At 42.6% G+C, this 17,839-nt stretch overlaps 1 protein-coding gene across 1 annotated transcript in view; it reads right to left on the minus strand.

The window, feature by feature from the left end:
- Positions 1 to 17,839, minus strand: part of DNER (delta/notch like EGF repeat containing) — a 374,284-nt gene that overhangs the window by 37,515 nt on the left and 318,930 nt on the right. The window contains exons 9-10 of the mRNA XM_068968497.1: positions 15,620 to 15,742; positions 2,246 to 2,359 (exon numbers count right to left, since the gene is read on the minus strand). Of these exons, the coding sequence (XP_068824598.1) occupies positions 2,246 to 2,359; positions 15,620 to 15,742 (237 nt within the window). The remainder of the gene's footprint in view (positions 1 to 2,245; positions 2,360 to 15,619; positions 15,743 to 17,839) is intronic.

Consider the following 17,839-nt stretch of genomic DNA (forward strand, 5'->3'; position numbering starts at 1 on the left):
TTTCTCCCGGCAATCCTGATTCCAGCTTGTGTTTCTTCGAGTCCAGCGTTTCTCATGATGTACTCTGCATATAAGTTAAATAAGCAGGGTGACAATATACAGCCTCAACATACTCCTTTTCCTATTTGGAACCAGTCTGTTGTTCCATGTCCAGTTCTAACTGTTGCTTCCTGACCTGCATACAGATTTCTCAAGAGGCAGGTCAGGTGGTCTGGTATTCCCATCTCTTTCAGAATTTTCCATAGTTTATCGTGATCCACACAGTCAAAGGCTTTGGCATAGTCAATAAGGCAGAAATAGATGTTTTTCTGGAACTCTCTTGCTTTTTCCGTGATCCAGTGGATGTTGGCAATTTGATCTCTGGTTCCTCTGCCTTTTCTAAAACCAGTTTGAACATCAGGGAGTTCACGGTTCACATATTGCTGAAGCCTGGCTTGCAGAATTTTGAGCATTACTTTACTAGCATGTGAGATGAGTGCAATTGTGCAATCCCCAATATTATTTTTGCATTTATTGATGAGAACAAATGTCCTTGCGTGTTTATAAACTGGTCAGAAACAAAACCACCTGCAGATAATTTTCTGAGTGAGCCCACTTCCTAGTCCCAGGAAAAGCCAAAAGGAAAACAAAGGATATGACACAGATAAGCAGAAGGAAGATCAGAGGTCGCTCCTCCTGATCTTGACTGTTGGTATCTTTCCCAGAAGCACAAATGAGGCTCCCCAGGGATGGACTGGGGGTCCAGGCTCTGTGGAATTCTTCAGGGTTGGGGAGGTGGCCACTGTGGCTTAGCAGGGAGAAGTGAGCATGCAAGGCACTCTCCAGCCAATGATAACGTATTTCCAGAAACTTCAGTGCCCACCTTCTTCTGTCTGCCCCCTGTATATTAACCTTTCCCACCCTGCAAGCCAGCGTGACCCTGACGCTACTGTTGGCTGAGCAAGTGCTCAAAACAGACCTGACCTGCGCTCTACATCTCCGCACTCCTGTGCTCAGTTAACAAAGTGAAGGATGGCATCTCCACTACCCAAGGGGTTCCTAATTTCTTTTGAGAATCTGATGAAAATTTAAGAACTTCCCCCTCAGTATTTACACATGCATATGACATTCCACATCTGTTGGGGTGTTTACAACCCCCTAGATCTTTGAGGGGTGACTTCAAAGGGCTCTTGTTAGGCTCGTTCTCCTTGCCCACAGTGACTTTTCCCACTCAGAGCCCAGGAGCCTCTGAGGCTCCTCTTGAACCCAGCCCTGTCCTCCCCACCTGTTCTTCCATCAGATGTTTTCTCCCCCATCCACTCCCTCTGCCCACACCTCTCTTGTCCTCACCTTCACTACTAATTCAAGATCTCCCCCTAACCGCCCTCACCATCTCTCCATTATGCAAAATCCAGATGTTAATATACGATATTTGCCTTTCTCTTTCTGACTTACTTCACTCTGTATAAGAGGCTCTAGGTTCACCCACCTCACTAGAACTGACTCAAATGCGTAGGGCAGTAAAAGAGATGCAGACATAAAGAGCAGACTTTTGGACTCAGTGGGAGAAGGAAAGGCTGGGATAATTTCAGAGACTAGCACTGAAACATATACCTTACCATATGAAAGCAGATAACCAGTGAGAGCTTGATGTATGAAAACAGGGCACCCAAAGCCGGTGCTCTGGGACAAGCTGGAGGGATGGGGTGGGGAGGGAGGTGCAAGGGGGGTTCAGGATGGAAGGGACACATGTATGCCTGTGGCCGATTCACACTGATTGAGTCATATTGATGTATGGCAAAACCCATCACAAGGTAGTAATTATCCTTCAATTAAAATAAATAAGCAAATCCAGACACTGCCGTATCTTTCGATAGAAATAAACCTGGTGGTGGAATGCAGTTGCTGCAGAAGACACATTTGACCCTTCCATTCTCCTTCTCACCTCCATTAGCACTGACACTTTATCAGGTGTGAGTGTAATGGCTCATGTCTCACGTTTCAAAGCTACAGGTCAGAAAACGTACACAGCAAGGACAGTCTCAGCAAGTCTTCGAACCAAATGCTGATCTCCTAAGAGCCTCACTTAATGACAACACAGTAAATTGTTTTAAAACAGGTCTCCATCCAAGCGATCCCTGCTTACCTTCTGCAGTGCAATTCATAGTTTGCAATAATGTATGCATAGAGGGTTCTGGGTTTTCTTCACAGCTGCAATCTCAGGGATTCTGCAGTAATTTGAAAACTCAGCTTCTGTCTCACTTGCCTGTAAATCCTGGTGCGCAGACACACGTGCCATTGAGACCTTCGCTGTCACAGGTGCCTCCGTTCAGACAGCTGACATTAGCGCATGGGTCCTTGTAGGATTCACAGTGGATTCCTGCAGAGACACAGATGCAAAAAGGGTAACTTGCTAAGGTCTCCAGTTCCCATAGCCTTTGAAAGGAAAGTGTTTGAATAGATTTGAACAGTGTGAAGGCTGATTCCCAGAGGGGTGCATGTGTGTGCATGCACACGCATGTGTGCACACATGTAAATGTATTCATGTGCCCACTCTTGACTTTTGCTGTTGTTTAGTCACTTAAGTCATGTCCAATTCTTTGTGACTCTATGGACTATAGCCCATTAGGCTCCTCTGTCCATGGAATGCTCCAGGCAAGAATATGGGAGTGAATTGCCATTTCCTTCTCCAGGGGATCTTCCCAACCTAGGGATCAAACCCACATCTCCTGCTTTGGCAGGCGAATTCTTTACCACTGAGGCACCAGGAAAGCCCACCCTTGACTTTAAGCTGTAAAAACACACCTTACTAGAAAATAACAAATTCAGTACCTGATCATAAGTCCCATCATAAAGTCTTCTCTGTATTTTCTCTGACCCCACACCCCAAAGTCTGGGCAACAAAAAGTTAAAACATTGAAAGATAAAATTTATCAGTGACACATGCTTTCTAAGTCTCCAAAAGAAACAGAACGTAGCCAGACAGTCTACAAAAAATGTCAATATAACTGATAAACAGTATCCTGAAGGTAAAGATTTGGAGTCAGATATTTAAACGAGCTCCAGTTGTAGTTTTGGAAAACTGCAGGGGAGAGGAGGTCCTTAGACTTCATCCCCAAAGATCAAACCAGCTCACCAACAGAAAGGCAACGTGCTGCACACATACTGTGTTCCAGACCCTTCTGCTGTGCTTTATGTATAAGGTGATCCTCGAGTCAACACTAGGAGACAAATATCCAAATGCAAGGTCACCAAGCTGGCGGGGAGGGACCCAGTGATGATGGTCACTTGAATGTGATCCTGTGCTCGCTGAACAGTTCATGAGATGGAGCTTCAACTGCCGTGGAAATATACAACAGTCTATGGAGCTCTGCACCCATTCAACAACAAACAAAACAGGCACTGAAAAACAGTCTTTATAACAAAAACAGCTCCCATTGTTGTTAAAAAGCAGTCTACGTGTATATGTATATATGCAGAGGCTTGAAGCTGAACTGAGAGAAAAATGAATTACTCTGAATGTCACTTTGTACATCTCTACATTGTCAGAATTTTTCACAATGACTATATAGCATTTTCATAATTTTATTTTTAAAAAGAACTTTAAATATCCAATGCTCTTTGAAAGGTAGAATTTCTGGTATTTCACCGGAAGGTCAGATAGATGAATAGACTAATCTCTTTCTTTGTTCCCCTCCCCTTTGGAGAGGAAGATAAATTATATTCTGTGTAAGAAAGTATATAATGATACACTTATCCTTTCTGACAGTCTCAAGAAAATATGAGCATAAATCAAATAATAAAAGGATATTTATTTAATTTCCACTTCCTTACTTCACTCAGATTGTACAAAAGACTGCCACACCCAGTGACTCATGTTGACACTGAAATTATTCTTGCTGGGACTTTTTTCTCTCCTTTCTTTTCTAATTTTCAATGTCTTAAGAAGCAAGGTTCAGGAAACGGGATGGGAGGGGGGCGTGGAATGCAAGAGAAAAAGAAAACAGAACTCCCTATCTGTAGTCACACTAATGATTTATTGGAGCCTGGTAAACGGAAGAGGAAGTAAAGAGCCTCTTGATGAAGGTGGAAGAGGAGAGGGAAAAGCCTTAAAACTCAACATTCAAAAAGTTAAGATCAAGGCATTCAGTCCTGTCACTTCATGACAAATAGATGGGGGAAAGAATGGACACAGTGACAGACTTTATTTTCTTGGGCTCCAAAATCACTGCAGACAGTGATTACAGACATGAAATTAAAAGGTGCTTGTTCCTTGGAAAAAAAGCTTAGACAAACTTAGACAGCATATTAAAAAGCAGAGACATCACATAACTGACAAAGATCTGTATAGTCAAAGCTACAGTTTTTCCAGTAGTCATGTACTGATATGAGAGCCAAACCATAAAGAAGGCTGAGCACCAAAGAACTGATGCTTTTGAACTGTGGTGTTGGAGAAGACTCTTGAGAGTCCCTTGGACTGCAAGGAGATCCAACCAGTCCATCCTAAAGGAAATCAATCCTGAGTAGTCATTGGAAGGACTGATGCTGAAACTAAAGCTCCGATCCTTTGGCCACCTCATATGAAGAGCCAACTCATTGTAAAAGACTCTGATGCTGGGAAAGATTGAGGGCAGGAGGAGAAGTGGGCGACAGAGGATAAGATGGTTGGATGGCATCAACGACTCAATGGACATGAGTTTCAGCAAACTCCAGGAGATGGTGAAGGACGGGGAAGCCTGGTGTGCTACAGTCACAAAGAGTCAGACACACCTTAGAGCCTGAGAAATGAACAACAACAAAGCATCTTAGAATGGATGCGTTTTCATTTCCTTTTATCCTTTGCCATCATATCCAACTTGTGAACAATATTCTACCAAATATTTTTCCAAACTGCCTTTCATATCTTTGCCTGACTTTTCTCCCTGCAACCACCACCCCAAGCCCACTGCCTCACGCCTGGTGGGAAGCACTCCCAGCCTTCAAATATCTCCTAGCTCCCTCTCTGCCTCCAGAGACTTGATGGCACCTCCCTGACTCATCCTTAACAAACCCACAACTCACAAGGTCAAACTAATTTAAAGACTGGACTTCCCTGGTGGTTGAGTAGTTAGGAGTCTTCCTGCCAATGCAGGGGGCACAGGCTCAATCCCTGGTCCAGGAAGATTCCACATGCTGCAGGGCAGCTAAGCCTTCGTGCCACAACTACTGAGCCTGCGCACCTAGAGGCCGTGTTCCACAAGAGAAGCCACTGCAATGAGGAACCTGCATACTTCAACAAAGAGCAGCCCCTGTTTGCTGCAGGCAGAGAAAAGCCCATGGGCAGTAATGAAGACCCAGTGCAGCCAAATAATTAATTAATTTAAAAAACTAATCTAGAGATTAAAGTGTAAAACTGGTAATTGCTCGTTGCTTGAGTGTGTACAGTCTCTTCACCCAGGAGTCTCTATTTTCATCTTTCCAGTGATACCCAAGTAGCACAGGCTGAACTGAAACAGTAAAATGCAAAAGAGCATTTTCTGCTTCCAAGTGTTATGAAAAACAAGAATTCACATATTTGCAAGTTCAGGGAAGCCTGATGTGCTGCAGTTCATGGGGTTGCAAATAGTCAGACATGACTTAGCAACTGAACAACAACAAGAAGTTCCTAGGAGGCTGATCACTGGGAACCACATGACAAACAAGGCTTTCGATTATAACAGGAAATACAGCCACACCAAAGTTCAGAAGTGTTCTGAAATCTAAGAGCAAAAATATCCATTAGAACTAAAGTAAGAGCAATCAAGGACATGTTTTTCTGGATTTTCAGTAATACATTTGCCAACCTAATCTTAAAGTATTCATATAACTAATACATTAACACACAAATTACCACATTCCTCAAATAAGGCTGAAAAGCATGTTCCAGGCTGAATATTTAAGCATCTCAACTTTAAAAGCCTTCAGTAAGATACATTTGATGAAAACACTCAAGATAATAAGCAACTTCAATCTTTTGCGTGTTTGGGCAATGATTTTATCCTTTGTTATTTCTCTTTTTCAAAAGATAAGATATTCAGTCACTTGAGGTTCATTGAGAGTTTTCTGGCAGCAAGATGGGACAAAAACTAATCTTCTTAGCAAGAGGATAACTTCGCAGCAAGTCAGTCTCAAATGTCCCCAGAGAGCACTTTTTGCCAACTCATGTTTCTATACGCTGAGCCTCGCTAAGCCCTTTGCAAGAAACACGTGCCATGTTGTTCAGTTTGTTGGTCAGAAGTGAACCACTATGAGCTAGAAGTCTTAAATGCAGAGAAGAGAGAGTCATGAATACCACTGAGATGCCCAGGATACATCCCCTTCAACTCTGTTCTTCAGGGCCCCTGGGTTCCCCTCATCTGCACCCCCAGGGCCCCCATTCCCTTGCACAACACTGAGTGTCAGGCATCCTGTGTCCTCTGAGCATAACGCTTTCCTTTGCCCTCCCTCCTGAAGTTGACTCTCCCAAGGCAGGACTCTGTTCTTCTGCCACATTGAGGGCATGTAGAGATCCCATGATTCCAGAGTTCAGTGTTAAATCACCACTTATGTGTTTTGCTGTCTGATTCCCCCATGTATCTCTGAGGTCCTTTAGAGCAGAGGCTGTATCAGACCGTGGGGAAGAAATGATGGCTATACCACCAGAATCCTGTCCTTCCAGGAAGGGCGACAGTCTGTGTACTTTGGCCGATACACAGGTAGGGTTGCCAGAGGAGTGAGACACCATTCCAAATCTGCCTCAGAAACACCCTATTCTGTCAGGGAAAACCAGGTCCACACTTCAGACTAAGTCCGTAGAATGACGCACGCATCACCCACTGGCAAGGGACGCAGCACGCACTATTACACAACTTATGTTTAGTCTCAAGCAAAAATAAACTGTAAATCAGTCAAAACTAATAAAAAATCATACTTTTTATATTAAGGCATAGAGCGGCAATGTTTCAAAGAGATCTTTATTTCAACAGGGCTCTTTCTAGCAGCTAATTTTAGAATTAAAATGAGCAAAAATTCAAAGAGTCGTGCTCCAATTATAAACCTCTGTTGTCATCATAATTTTTGGTCGTGATTAATATTTTCACAACTGAAAAATCTTTATTTTATCTCTAAGAAAATTAAGTCAGGTAAAGAAAATTAGCTTGAAGTGTTCTTTGAACTTCCTATTCATTTGAAGACATCATCTTACTTTATTCAAACTGCTTTCCTCCAAGAAAACTTTTCCAGGGTTTCAGCCTCATAGAGCTCAACCTTTTCTAATCTGTTTTAGAAATTACAACTGACACCTCGACCTTCGCCTCATTATTTCTTGTGTGTGCCAGTCTCAGTCTGTTCTTCTGGTTAAACAAAAAGCTGATAAAGGAAGAAACCCTGAGTTATCCATTTTTCTATCAATCACAGTACTTGAGAATAGCTAGGTATACAATCCAGAAATTCTCGTCCACTGGTTATACAGAGGAAATAATTCTAGCCAACAAAGAAAGAGTTTTCATCTTTTCAATTACACACTTTTCTGGACTTTAAAAATCAACAACCAGGTACAATGTGATCAAACTCACAACCCAATAAACTTATTTCTGAGACTCTATCCCTCCAAAAAAAAAAAATCCAGAAAATATGAAAACTATATGAATAAATATGTTCATTCCAGAATTATTATAGTAGCCTCACATCAGATGTAATAAGGGAATATATCACCATTTTAAATAGAGCTAGTACACTACTGACACTATGTGTAAAATAGAGGGAAGAGGGGAAGGGGAAGTCGCCCAGCCGTGTCCGACTCTTCGCGACCCCATGGACTGCAGCCTACCAGGCTCCTCTGCCCATGGGATTTCCCAGGCAAGAGTGCTGGAGTGGGGTGCCATTGCCTTCTCCATAAAGTAGATAACTAATGAAAACCTACGGTTTAGCACAGGGAACTCTACTTAATGTACTGTGGTGACCTAAATGGGAAGGAAATCCAAAAGGGAGGGGGATAGACGTGTATGTATGGCTGATTCACTCGGCTGTACAGTACTAACACGCACTATAAAGCAACACTACTCCAATAAAAATTAATTTAAACATCAAGTAAAACTAGTAAAACTTGCTAACAATTTCTAAATCAAAAATAACAGCATTTATTTTCATAAATTATTTTCATTATTCATAATCATATTTTCATTATTAAAAATTGAAGTATTTTCTTTCTAACTTCTGTCACTGAAAATTCCAAGTGGGTATAATCTTGACCATTAAATTTGTTCTTCTATTAATAATAATTCAACATAATGTGGGTCTGTAACTTGATGTTTTGGCAACATAAGGCTGATGAATGCTAACCAAAGTCCCATGGTGAATTAGCTGTGAACTAGTTTTAAAGAAGTATCAGCTTTTCAGTATATCTGAAAAGAGATCACTCTGAGTCCCTCCATGTATTTTGTTTCTAACAATTTCATAATCCACAGTGGAAACTTATGGGCAAAAACTCAAGTTGCTTTGGTGTATTTTACTAGTGTGTTAAGCAGTAGTTTCCATTCAAGTACAGATAGCTATGGAGTATTTACTTTGAGTAAGCCGCCATACCAAGAGCAGATGATAAGTTTAAAAAAAAGAAGAAGAAGAAAAGAAAAAAAGAGGGATTTCCCTGGTGGTCCAGTGGTTAAGATTCCGCTCTTCTTCATGAGTTCAATACTGGGTTGGGAAAGTTCCACATGCCACGCAGTATAGCCAAAAAAATACATTAATTAACAACAACCAAAAAAAAAAAATGTCTTTGTAGTCACTGCCATTCAGAAGATTATAATTAAGGGTCAAGAAAAGGAAAGTCTGGAGCCAGAAAGAGCTGACTACTAGGCTGACCATAACTGTCATACCAAATATCAAGAAAATGCTTTGAAAGTTTAGGAAGGAGAAATCATGCCTGTTTGGAGATCAGTATTTCAGTCAGTGGATACAGACGCAGGACAGGATGATGGCAAAGAGGAGGAGAGAGAAAGGGCCAAGAAGTGAAGCCTGCAGACAACCTGCATCCATGGTGTCCAGAGGACGATTCTTTCCAAAAGACCAGAGGGAAGACTAGGGTTGGGGGTGGGATGGGGAGAGGAACAGGGCTGTGGAGGCTGACGCAGGTGAGTTTCATGAGGAACCCTGTGATCACAGAGTGATGGGGCAAGACTATAGAGTTGGAAGCTTTGGGATTTCAGTCTTTAATTAGGTCACTGGACAGCAAGGAAATCAAACTAGTCAATCCTAAAGGAAATCAACTCTGCTTATTCACTGGAAGGACTGATGCTGAAGCTGAAGCTCCAGTACTTTTGCCACCTGATATGAACAGCCAACTCATTGGAAAAGACCCTGATGCTGGGAAAGATTGAGGGCAGGAGGAGAAGGGGGTGACAGAGGATGAGATGGTTGGATGGCATCATGGACTCAATGGATATGAGTTTGAGCAAGCTCCGGGAGATGGTGAAGGACAGGGAAGCCTGGAGTGTTGCAGTCCATGGGGTCACAAAGAGTTGTACGGGACTAAGTGAATGAACCACAAATCCATTTAGCAGAATGAGATCCAAATTGTGAAGGGCCATGAAAGAAAATTAAAGGAAATAGAGGTGTTGTCTGTACAAACTCTAAGGAAATTTGATTGTAAAAGACAGAGGAAGAAGGGAGGAAGTAAGCAGATGAGGATGCAAAGTCAAATAAAGAGTCAGACTTGTTTTTTTTTTAAATTCACACGGAACTTATTTAGAAGTGTGTGCAGGGACATTTCTTCTTTTCTGTCTAGCAACTCAGTTTTTTTTAGCACCATTTCTTAAGGAAGAATTCCCTTCCCATTTCATAGCAATTCTTTGTTAAGTGTCATATATTATTACAGATGAGGGTTTCTAGGCCATTATTCAGTTTTGGTTAGCTGTCCATTCTCACACCCATTACATGAGAATGCAATAATAACTGCAGCATTATAATGGGTTTCAACATCTGGCAGAAGTTCCCCCTCAATGCCTTCTTTTTTCAAAATGTTCTTAGCTATACTTGCCTGACCTTATTGCACTCATTCTTTTCAGGAAGTTATATTCATTTATTTACACTTTTTAAAAACAGAAAAGATTAGAAATCACCATGTAAAAAGCACATATGTAAAGTAAGAAATTAAAGTACCAATCTTCCCCTCAACATTTCACTTACCCAAGGTCTAACTGCAGAGGTGAGTGCTAGTTAAGAACTAATGTTCACTCATCTGATAGTTTTCTAAGTTTATACAGACTTCTCATATGTAAATACATGTTGGGAAAAATGTCTGCAAAGAGGGACAGGAAAGACAGGTCCAGGGTCTTGTGACCTTCCTCTGGATTGAGGGCATAAATTGGCCCCTTCTGCTTTTCTTTTAATCCCTTCTACCCCACACCTCAACACCTGCCCATCACTCTTAAGTTTTGAAGTTCTTTCGCTTATTGCTACTTTGCTAAGGTTTACATGCCTGTTTAAACCCAAACCTAAAGGTCTCTGTAAATACCTCAAAATGAAATAATCACTTTATCTGCCCATTGAGATGAGATCTGTAACACACCCGTGTGCCTTCCAATCTTTCCCAAACACCCACCAACTCACGTGGTGTCACACTCTAGGGTGACCCTCCTCAATGAGTCAGACCCTTGTATAATTCCCTCGCCTTGAATGAGAACTTCTAACCAATGGCATTCAGCAATGGTTAGGAAAGTCTGAAGATGAAAAATCTAATCAGTTGACTTAGAGTTAACCTTGGGTGGGCCTTCCCTAACCAGGTGAGAGCTTTAAGAGGGTTCAGGCCTCTCTTGAAGTAAGACGCTTGAAACAGCAGAGGTTCTCTCTCCTCACGTTCAAGAAACTGTCAACAATTCTCCAGCCACAAGGATATGAATTCTACCAACAACTTGAGGGGACTTTGAATCTGAATCTGATCCTTCCCTATTTAAACCTCAGATGAGCATTCAGCCCAGCCAATATCTTGATTCCAGCTTTGGATACCAGACCTTGAACAAGGAATCCATTAATCCATGCCTGAACGTAGGAAATTGTTAGCTAATAAAAAGGTATTGTATTAAGCCCCTACCTTACAATAATTCACTATGCAGCAATAATATTAATAATTAATACAGTATGCATGTCTATTCTTCCAAGAGACTTTTCTTTACCACTAAATTAACTAGTATTTACAATCACATGAATGCCATCTATTTGGGTTTATCACCACAAGTAAAGAAGTCTGCTCAACCTCCTTCTTCTTGCTGTCTCTTATCCCCTATCCAGTTATCTTTGTTCTGATTTAGTTCCAATTTGATGAGTATACCTTGTAAAATAATTTTCTTAGAGAGGGTACATGGGGTTCCTTAAGTGTAGAAAATGTCTTTCTTTATCCCTCAAACATAAATGAACCTTTAACTACCAGACTTTTTCTCTGAAAAATATAAAACACTCTTCACTGTTGTTTAGTCTTATTTTATTTTTTTTAATATTGATTTATTTTGTGGCATCAGGTCCTGCTGCAGCACACGGGATCTTCATTACAGCACACAGACTTCTCTAGTTGGGGGGCATGGGCTCCAGAGCACATGGGCTCAGTAGTTGTAGCACGAGGGGTTAGTTACCCTGAGGCATGTGGGATCTTAGGTCCCTGACCAGGGATCGAACCCATGTCTCCTGCATTGGAAGGCAGATTCTTAACGACTGGACCACCAGGAAAGCCCTTAGCTTCGTTTTAGAGAAGGGCAGTTCAATGATGATTTGCCTTTCTTTTGTGTGTAACTTGTACTCCCTATAGAGAATCTTGCAAAAAATATTCTCTGTATTCTTGGATTTGGAAACTCTACCAGGAAATCACAAATTATATATCATCTCCTTCATTAATCCTCTGGCACTCTGTAAGCCGATTCTCTGTGAAAATTTCAGTTTTATTTATCGCATAGCCTTCTCCTTCTAGAAGCTGTTTGTTTCTGGTTTTATTGCCGTGTGTTCTTCTTCCCCAGCCATCCATCATTCAGATGAAACACTGTCTCTTGGATCTTTTTTCCATGTTTCATGTCTTTTCACTCACGGTTTCCATTTCCTCATACTTTTACTTCTATCATGACATAGTTCCTCCTTTTGCTTCTCCAGACCTAAATTCAATTCTGAGGGGCATACTTGACTTTTTCCACTTCCCTTTTTGAGTGTTTAGAGTTGTGGGTTTTGCTGCAATTTTGCTTTTCCTTCCTAGATTTTGTGTGTTTTTTTTCCCTCATTGAGTTGCCGGTACAGACTCCCTGGACTGGCCAGGCTTGAGGTCGGCAATGAAACAGATGATACTGGAGATTCTCCTCCAGTGCCGGACAGGACGGTCAAGCCAGCCCTGTCTACGAGGGGTAGAGGCCTCCCAGTTTGTGTTTTTCAAGGTGCTCCAGGTGTGAGCAGGGGCCCATTCTCTTTATTTCTCTTTCTCATAGACACACTCACACGTACACACAAGGACCAGCTCAGTCTGACCGCAATCTTCTTTTTTCTTTAATTAGAGATTGTTTTATTTTGTTTGTTTATTTCTGGCTGCACCCAGTCTACACTGGGCTTTCTGCAGCTGCAGTGTGGTGGCCTCTCTTGTTGTGGCGCTCAAGCTCTGGATTGCGTGGGCTTCAGTAGCTGTGGCATGTGGGCTTAGCTGCTCCATTTGGAACCTTCCTGGACCAGGGATAGAACCTGAGTCCCCTGCATTGGCAGGTGGATTCTTAACCACCGGACCACCAAGGAAGTCCAGCAGTCCTCTTAAAGAACAGCCAGCATCCATGAGATCAGGAGCCCTTTGTCACGTGCAGCACACCATGGTGCATATTTCTTCTCTATAAGCTGAGGGGTCTTTATGGCTCAGCTGGTCTTTGAGTCCTCTGTTCTTCTTAGAACCCTATCTCCTAACCCTGTGGTACATAAAGGCTCCTGGCACTGTGCCCTTTTCTTGAAAACCCACATCCTCAAATGTAATTGAGATCCCCTCCAGGATCTTGAGTCATCTCAAGTCAACCCTATTCTCTTGAGTCATCCACAGCAGGGCATCTGTAACTGATGGAGGAAAGGCACAGAAAAATAGAAGGGGTGGAATGAGGAACATATATGGAAGGATTAGCCTTGAGCAGAATGGGGAGTATTTGACAGTTAATAGGGAGGACAATCAAATTTGAGCAGTTGTGATTGCAGATGAGTTTGTAGGGTGGGGCTTCTCAAAGGGCAGCAAGAATCAGCATATCGGTATCATCTGAGAACTTACCAGAAATTCAAATCATTGGACCCTACCCCAGATATATGGAATCAGGAACTCAAGGGTTGGGGCCCAGCAGACTATGTTCTATGAGGCTCACCAGCAGATTCTAACACATGCTCAAGTTTGAGAACCACTGTTGTAGGATGTGGAAAACTAGGGAAATTTAAAAATGTCTCTAAATGATAAGCTCTTTTTCATTCCATGAAGGTGAATGAGTGATTTAATATAAGGCTCGAGAGAAGCAGAAAAATTTGGGAATACCCTTTGAGAAAAATGGATTAAAAAAATAAAAGTGAGGCTCACAGTCCATGAATTTGTGGAGTCACTAGCAGGTCATCATACACAATTTCACTTTTTATTTCTTGGTCATGATATCATGAGCACTGCTTCCAAGCCAGGAACACAAGAAGCAAATTCGGAGTACACCCCATTAATAACTGTGTCATTTATAAAGATGAAACTTACTCTATAAAATCTATCATAAACTAAAGAATTCTGGGATTTAAATTTTTGAAGCACATCTGCCACTACTAACGCTGTCACTGAAGAATCTCAAAATCTCTCAATCTCAAGTCAGTTGAAGAGGTTTATCCAGGGTCATCCGTATGCCAACGGCACAGTGAGGATGAGCTACCTAGGTCTCCAAGTTCACTGTTCTTTTATTCTTTCCAGACTTGAGAGGATGCCCTATTTCCTGATACTCAGATCCACCTAGAACTTAAATCCATGTGGATGAAGCTAGAACACCTGTCCTCATGGGAGCTGGCAGAGTTCAGCTATAAGTGGGCATCATGCTGCTGCTGCTGCTGCTGCTGCTGCTGCTGCTGCTAAGTTGCTTCAGTCGTGTCCGACTCTGTGCAACCCCATAGATGGTAGCCCGCCAGGCTCCCCCATCCCTGGGATTCTCCAGGCAAAAACATCAGATCTGCCAAACATACAGCAAAGATGGGGTCCAGCTTCAGCCCTTCCACCCAGGGGCTAGATCAGGTTCATCCATGTGCCCTACAAACCTTCAAGGCTCACCAGAAAGACCTCCAAACAAAGGTGGGTCCATCCAAAGAGAAGCAACGTCAGCTACAAAGCAAGGTCACTAGCAGATCAATGCTATCAAGCAGGCGGTGGTGTGGGCAAAGGGTTAAGTGAAATGGATACAAATAGAGCCCTCAAAGGCATTACAAAAGTCTACACCAGCGCTGAAGGCGTGGCTTAGAGACACACATGCAGAGCAGCTGATGGCCAGGCCCCTGACACAGTGCTGGCTGAGACCAGTGAGCCCACAGGGGCGGAAGGTGGAGGGGCTTATGAATGCTGACACTACATCCTCTTGAGTTATTCCCAGGTCTTTTTTATGAGTTTACCATGTAAGGACTTAGAACAAGGTTTGTGTGTGTGTTAGCTGTTGAGTCATAGCCAACTCTTTGCAAACCCATGGACCACTGTAACCCGCCAGGCTCCTCTGTCCGTGGAATTTTCTAGGCAAGAATACTGGGATGGGTGGCCATTTCCTTCTCCAGGGTATCTTCCTGACCCAGGGATGGAACCCAGGTCTCCCTCACTGCAGGGAGATTCTTTACCATCTGAGCCACCAGGGAAGCAGAACAAGGTTTGGATACTATTTAAAAAAAAAAAAAAAGTGACAATGTTAGTCACTTAGTTGTGTCCAACTCTTCATGACCCACGGACTGTAGCCCACCAGGCTCCTCTGTCCATGGCAAGAATTCTGGAGGCAAGAATACTAGAATGGGTTGCCACGTCCTTCTCCAGGGGATCTTCCCAACCCAGGGACTGAACCTGTGTCTCTTGAGTTTCCTGCACTAACAGGAGTCTTTACCACCAACACCACCTGAGAATGTTATAAACTCTTCATCAACATCGGCCGTTTTTCCACAGTGACTCTGACACAAGTTCACTCAAATGAACTAACACTTGCCTCCCCTTTAACGACTCATTTAACGAGAAAGAATTTTTCCTGCCAACGTGTGAGACTCCACCCACCTCCTCCCACTGAAAAGCACAGCACTGTCTCCTCACCCAGAGAGCACTTCAGGGCAGATGCCCTCCTCCCCTGGTGCCACAGCTGCATCCTCTGACCTGAGCCTGAGAGCACTTCACATTCCTTTTTAAGCTCAGCTTTTTACATAAGAGAGGAGAAGAGAAGAAGAATGAGAAGAAGGAAAGGACAGGAGAGCGATGCTTCAGTTTATCAAGAAGAAACCAGAGACGTGCACACTGCTCTCCTTGGCCCCCATAAATCATTCCACTACCAGCTTTTGATTCTTACTCAGAACAGTTTCAGGCTCCAGTCAGAGGTCTACGCACGTGCGTGGAGAAATCCATGACGTCACGGAGAGCCACGCCGGCACACGTCTGCCCCATGATGCTCACCTTTGTACTCTGCCAGGCACACGCACTCGTAGCCGTTGACAAGGTCCCTGCAGGTGGCAGCATTCAGGCACGGGGCGGAGAGACACTCGTCGTATTCCTCCTCACAGTAAAGGCCATGATAGCCTGAGGGACAGAAGGAAAGATCTGAGGTCAAACCAGAACCATCTAAACGCACACTGGGTCAGCCTGCCAGGGAGGCAGTGGGTGTTCAAGGGAAAGTGAAGCACAAATAGATGGGACTGAAGGAGCCGGGTCTCTCGGGATACACTGAAATGTTAATTTCCAGAAAGGTTATGAAGAATCTGTTCTTACCACTGTTTGTCATGAGCCCAACCACTGTCATGATCCACAAATGACCCTGTTATGTCACGTCCCTGACCCAGGGATGGAACCCAGGCCTCCCTCACTGCAGGGAGATTCTTTACCATCTGAGCTACCAGGGAAGCAGTACTGTAACCAGGAGACATAGGCTATGGAACCACACCTCCTGCTGTGATCACACAGGAGGTAGCACTAGGTACAGGACTTAACAGCCAAACAGTTCCTTTCAAGGATGTGGACTCCATATTCCCTCCAATCAATCAGAAAAATAGACCTAGCTAGAGAGAGTTTTATTCCAGAAGAAAAGGATCCGCGAGTTCCTTTGTTTTCCAAGTCAGGAATGAAGCTCAGCTAACAAGGGCTTAACTGAACTTCCTGATGAAATGTGGGATGGTTTCTTTGTTTATTTAAAATGACAAATATCTAAATTATGATATGGTACTCTGTGCTTAAAGTTTTTAACTGTTAAAAATAGAATAACAGCAATGAAGAAAAAGAAAGCAACGATTTTTCAAGAAAGATGGCTCTTCCTCTGTTTTGCAAAACAGGTGTTTATTCTAATGGACAAGAAGACAACATTCTTTGAGATTCACTCACGAATGTTAGGCTGTTTTTAACTTTTAAAAACATGTGTTCCTGCCAATGTGCGATGAAATCAGGCCATTTTCTTTTTGTCTGGCCCTGTCCAAACAAAGAGAAACATGTGAGCACTTTCAGAAATCACTCTGCCTGTGTTGGTTCTGAATTCAGATAAGCAGAAAAAATAAACGCTTGCTCAAGTGGGCACTGGAACCGCCAGCTCGTTTCCAGCAGCTCAGAGCCAGCCCTGGAGCTCAGAATGTCCCGTTAGCACAGGCTAATGTGTTGAATTGTTCTGTTTTTGGTGCCTATCACTAAAGTAGGTTAAGCTCACATTTGCATTATTTATGGAGCACTTTTCAAGTAAGTTGCCACTTCAGTCCTTTTTGAATTGTTTTCCATCTTTCAGCAGTGATAGTGGCTCCTTTAAGGGGACCTTGACCTCTCTGAGACAAATACCCTATGGATTTCCATTCTTCTATCTCTCCAGGCTTCTTGTAGCTTCATAGAAATATTTCCTATCACCCTTTATCAGATTATTTTAATCATCTAGATCAGAGTTCTCAACCAACCACAATTTTGCCCCTCAGAAGATATCCAGCAATGTTTGGAGAGATTTCGAGTTGTCACAAGGGTGGAGAGGAGGGGATCACTTCTGGCTTCTGGTCTAAGGCTCCTGCAAACCATCCTATGATGCACAGAACAGCCCCCAACAGAAACTCGCCCAGCTTAACAGTCACAGAGACAGATGCAGAAACCCAGCTCTAGATTAAGAATCAGCAAATTGTGGTCCACAGGCCAAATTCATCCCTGTTTTTATAAATGAAGTTTTATTGAGACACAGTCACATCCATCCACATATATATTGTCTATGGCTGATTTCATACAATAATAAATTGGGTAGCTGCAACAGAAACATGTGGCTTGGAAAGTCCAGAATCTTTACTCTCTGATCGCTTATAGCACAAGTCAGGAATTTAGATTTCTGATCTAGATTCAACAGAAAATTTTTCTTTTTACAAGAGTTTTAGATACTAACAATTTATTAAAGATAGTGTGTGCAAACAGTTTCTTCCACTCTGAAGTCTGCCTTCGACTCTGTTGATTGCTTCCTTTGCTGGACAGAAGCATTCAGTTTGATATAGTCTTACTTTATGCTTGCTTTTGGTGCCTATACTTTTGGTGTCATATCCAAAAATCAATGCTGAGATCAATTTCGTGAAGGTTTTCCCCTAAGTTTTCTTTCAGGAGTTTTATAGTTTCAGGTTCTTAGATTTAAGTCTTTAATTCAGTTGGTATTGTTTTTGGTGAACTGTGTAA

The sequence above is a fragment of the Capricornis sumatraensis genome, chromosome 3 (assembly GCF_032405125.1).
Source record: "Capricornis sumatraensis isolate serow.1 chromosome 3, serow.2, whole genome shotgun sequence".
Taxonomy (NCBI): domain Eukaryota; kingdom Metazoa; phylum Chordata; class Mammalia; order Artiodactyla; family Bovidae; genus Capricornis; species Capricornis sumatraensis.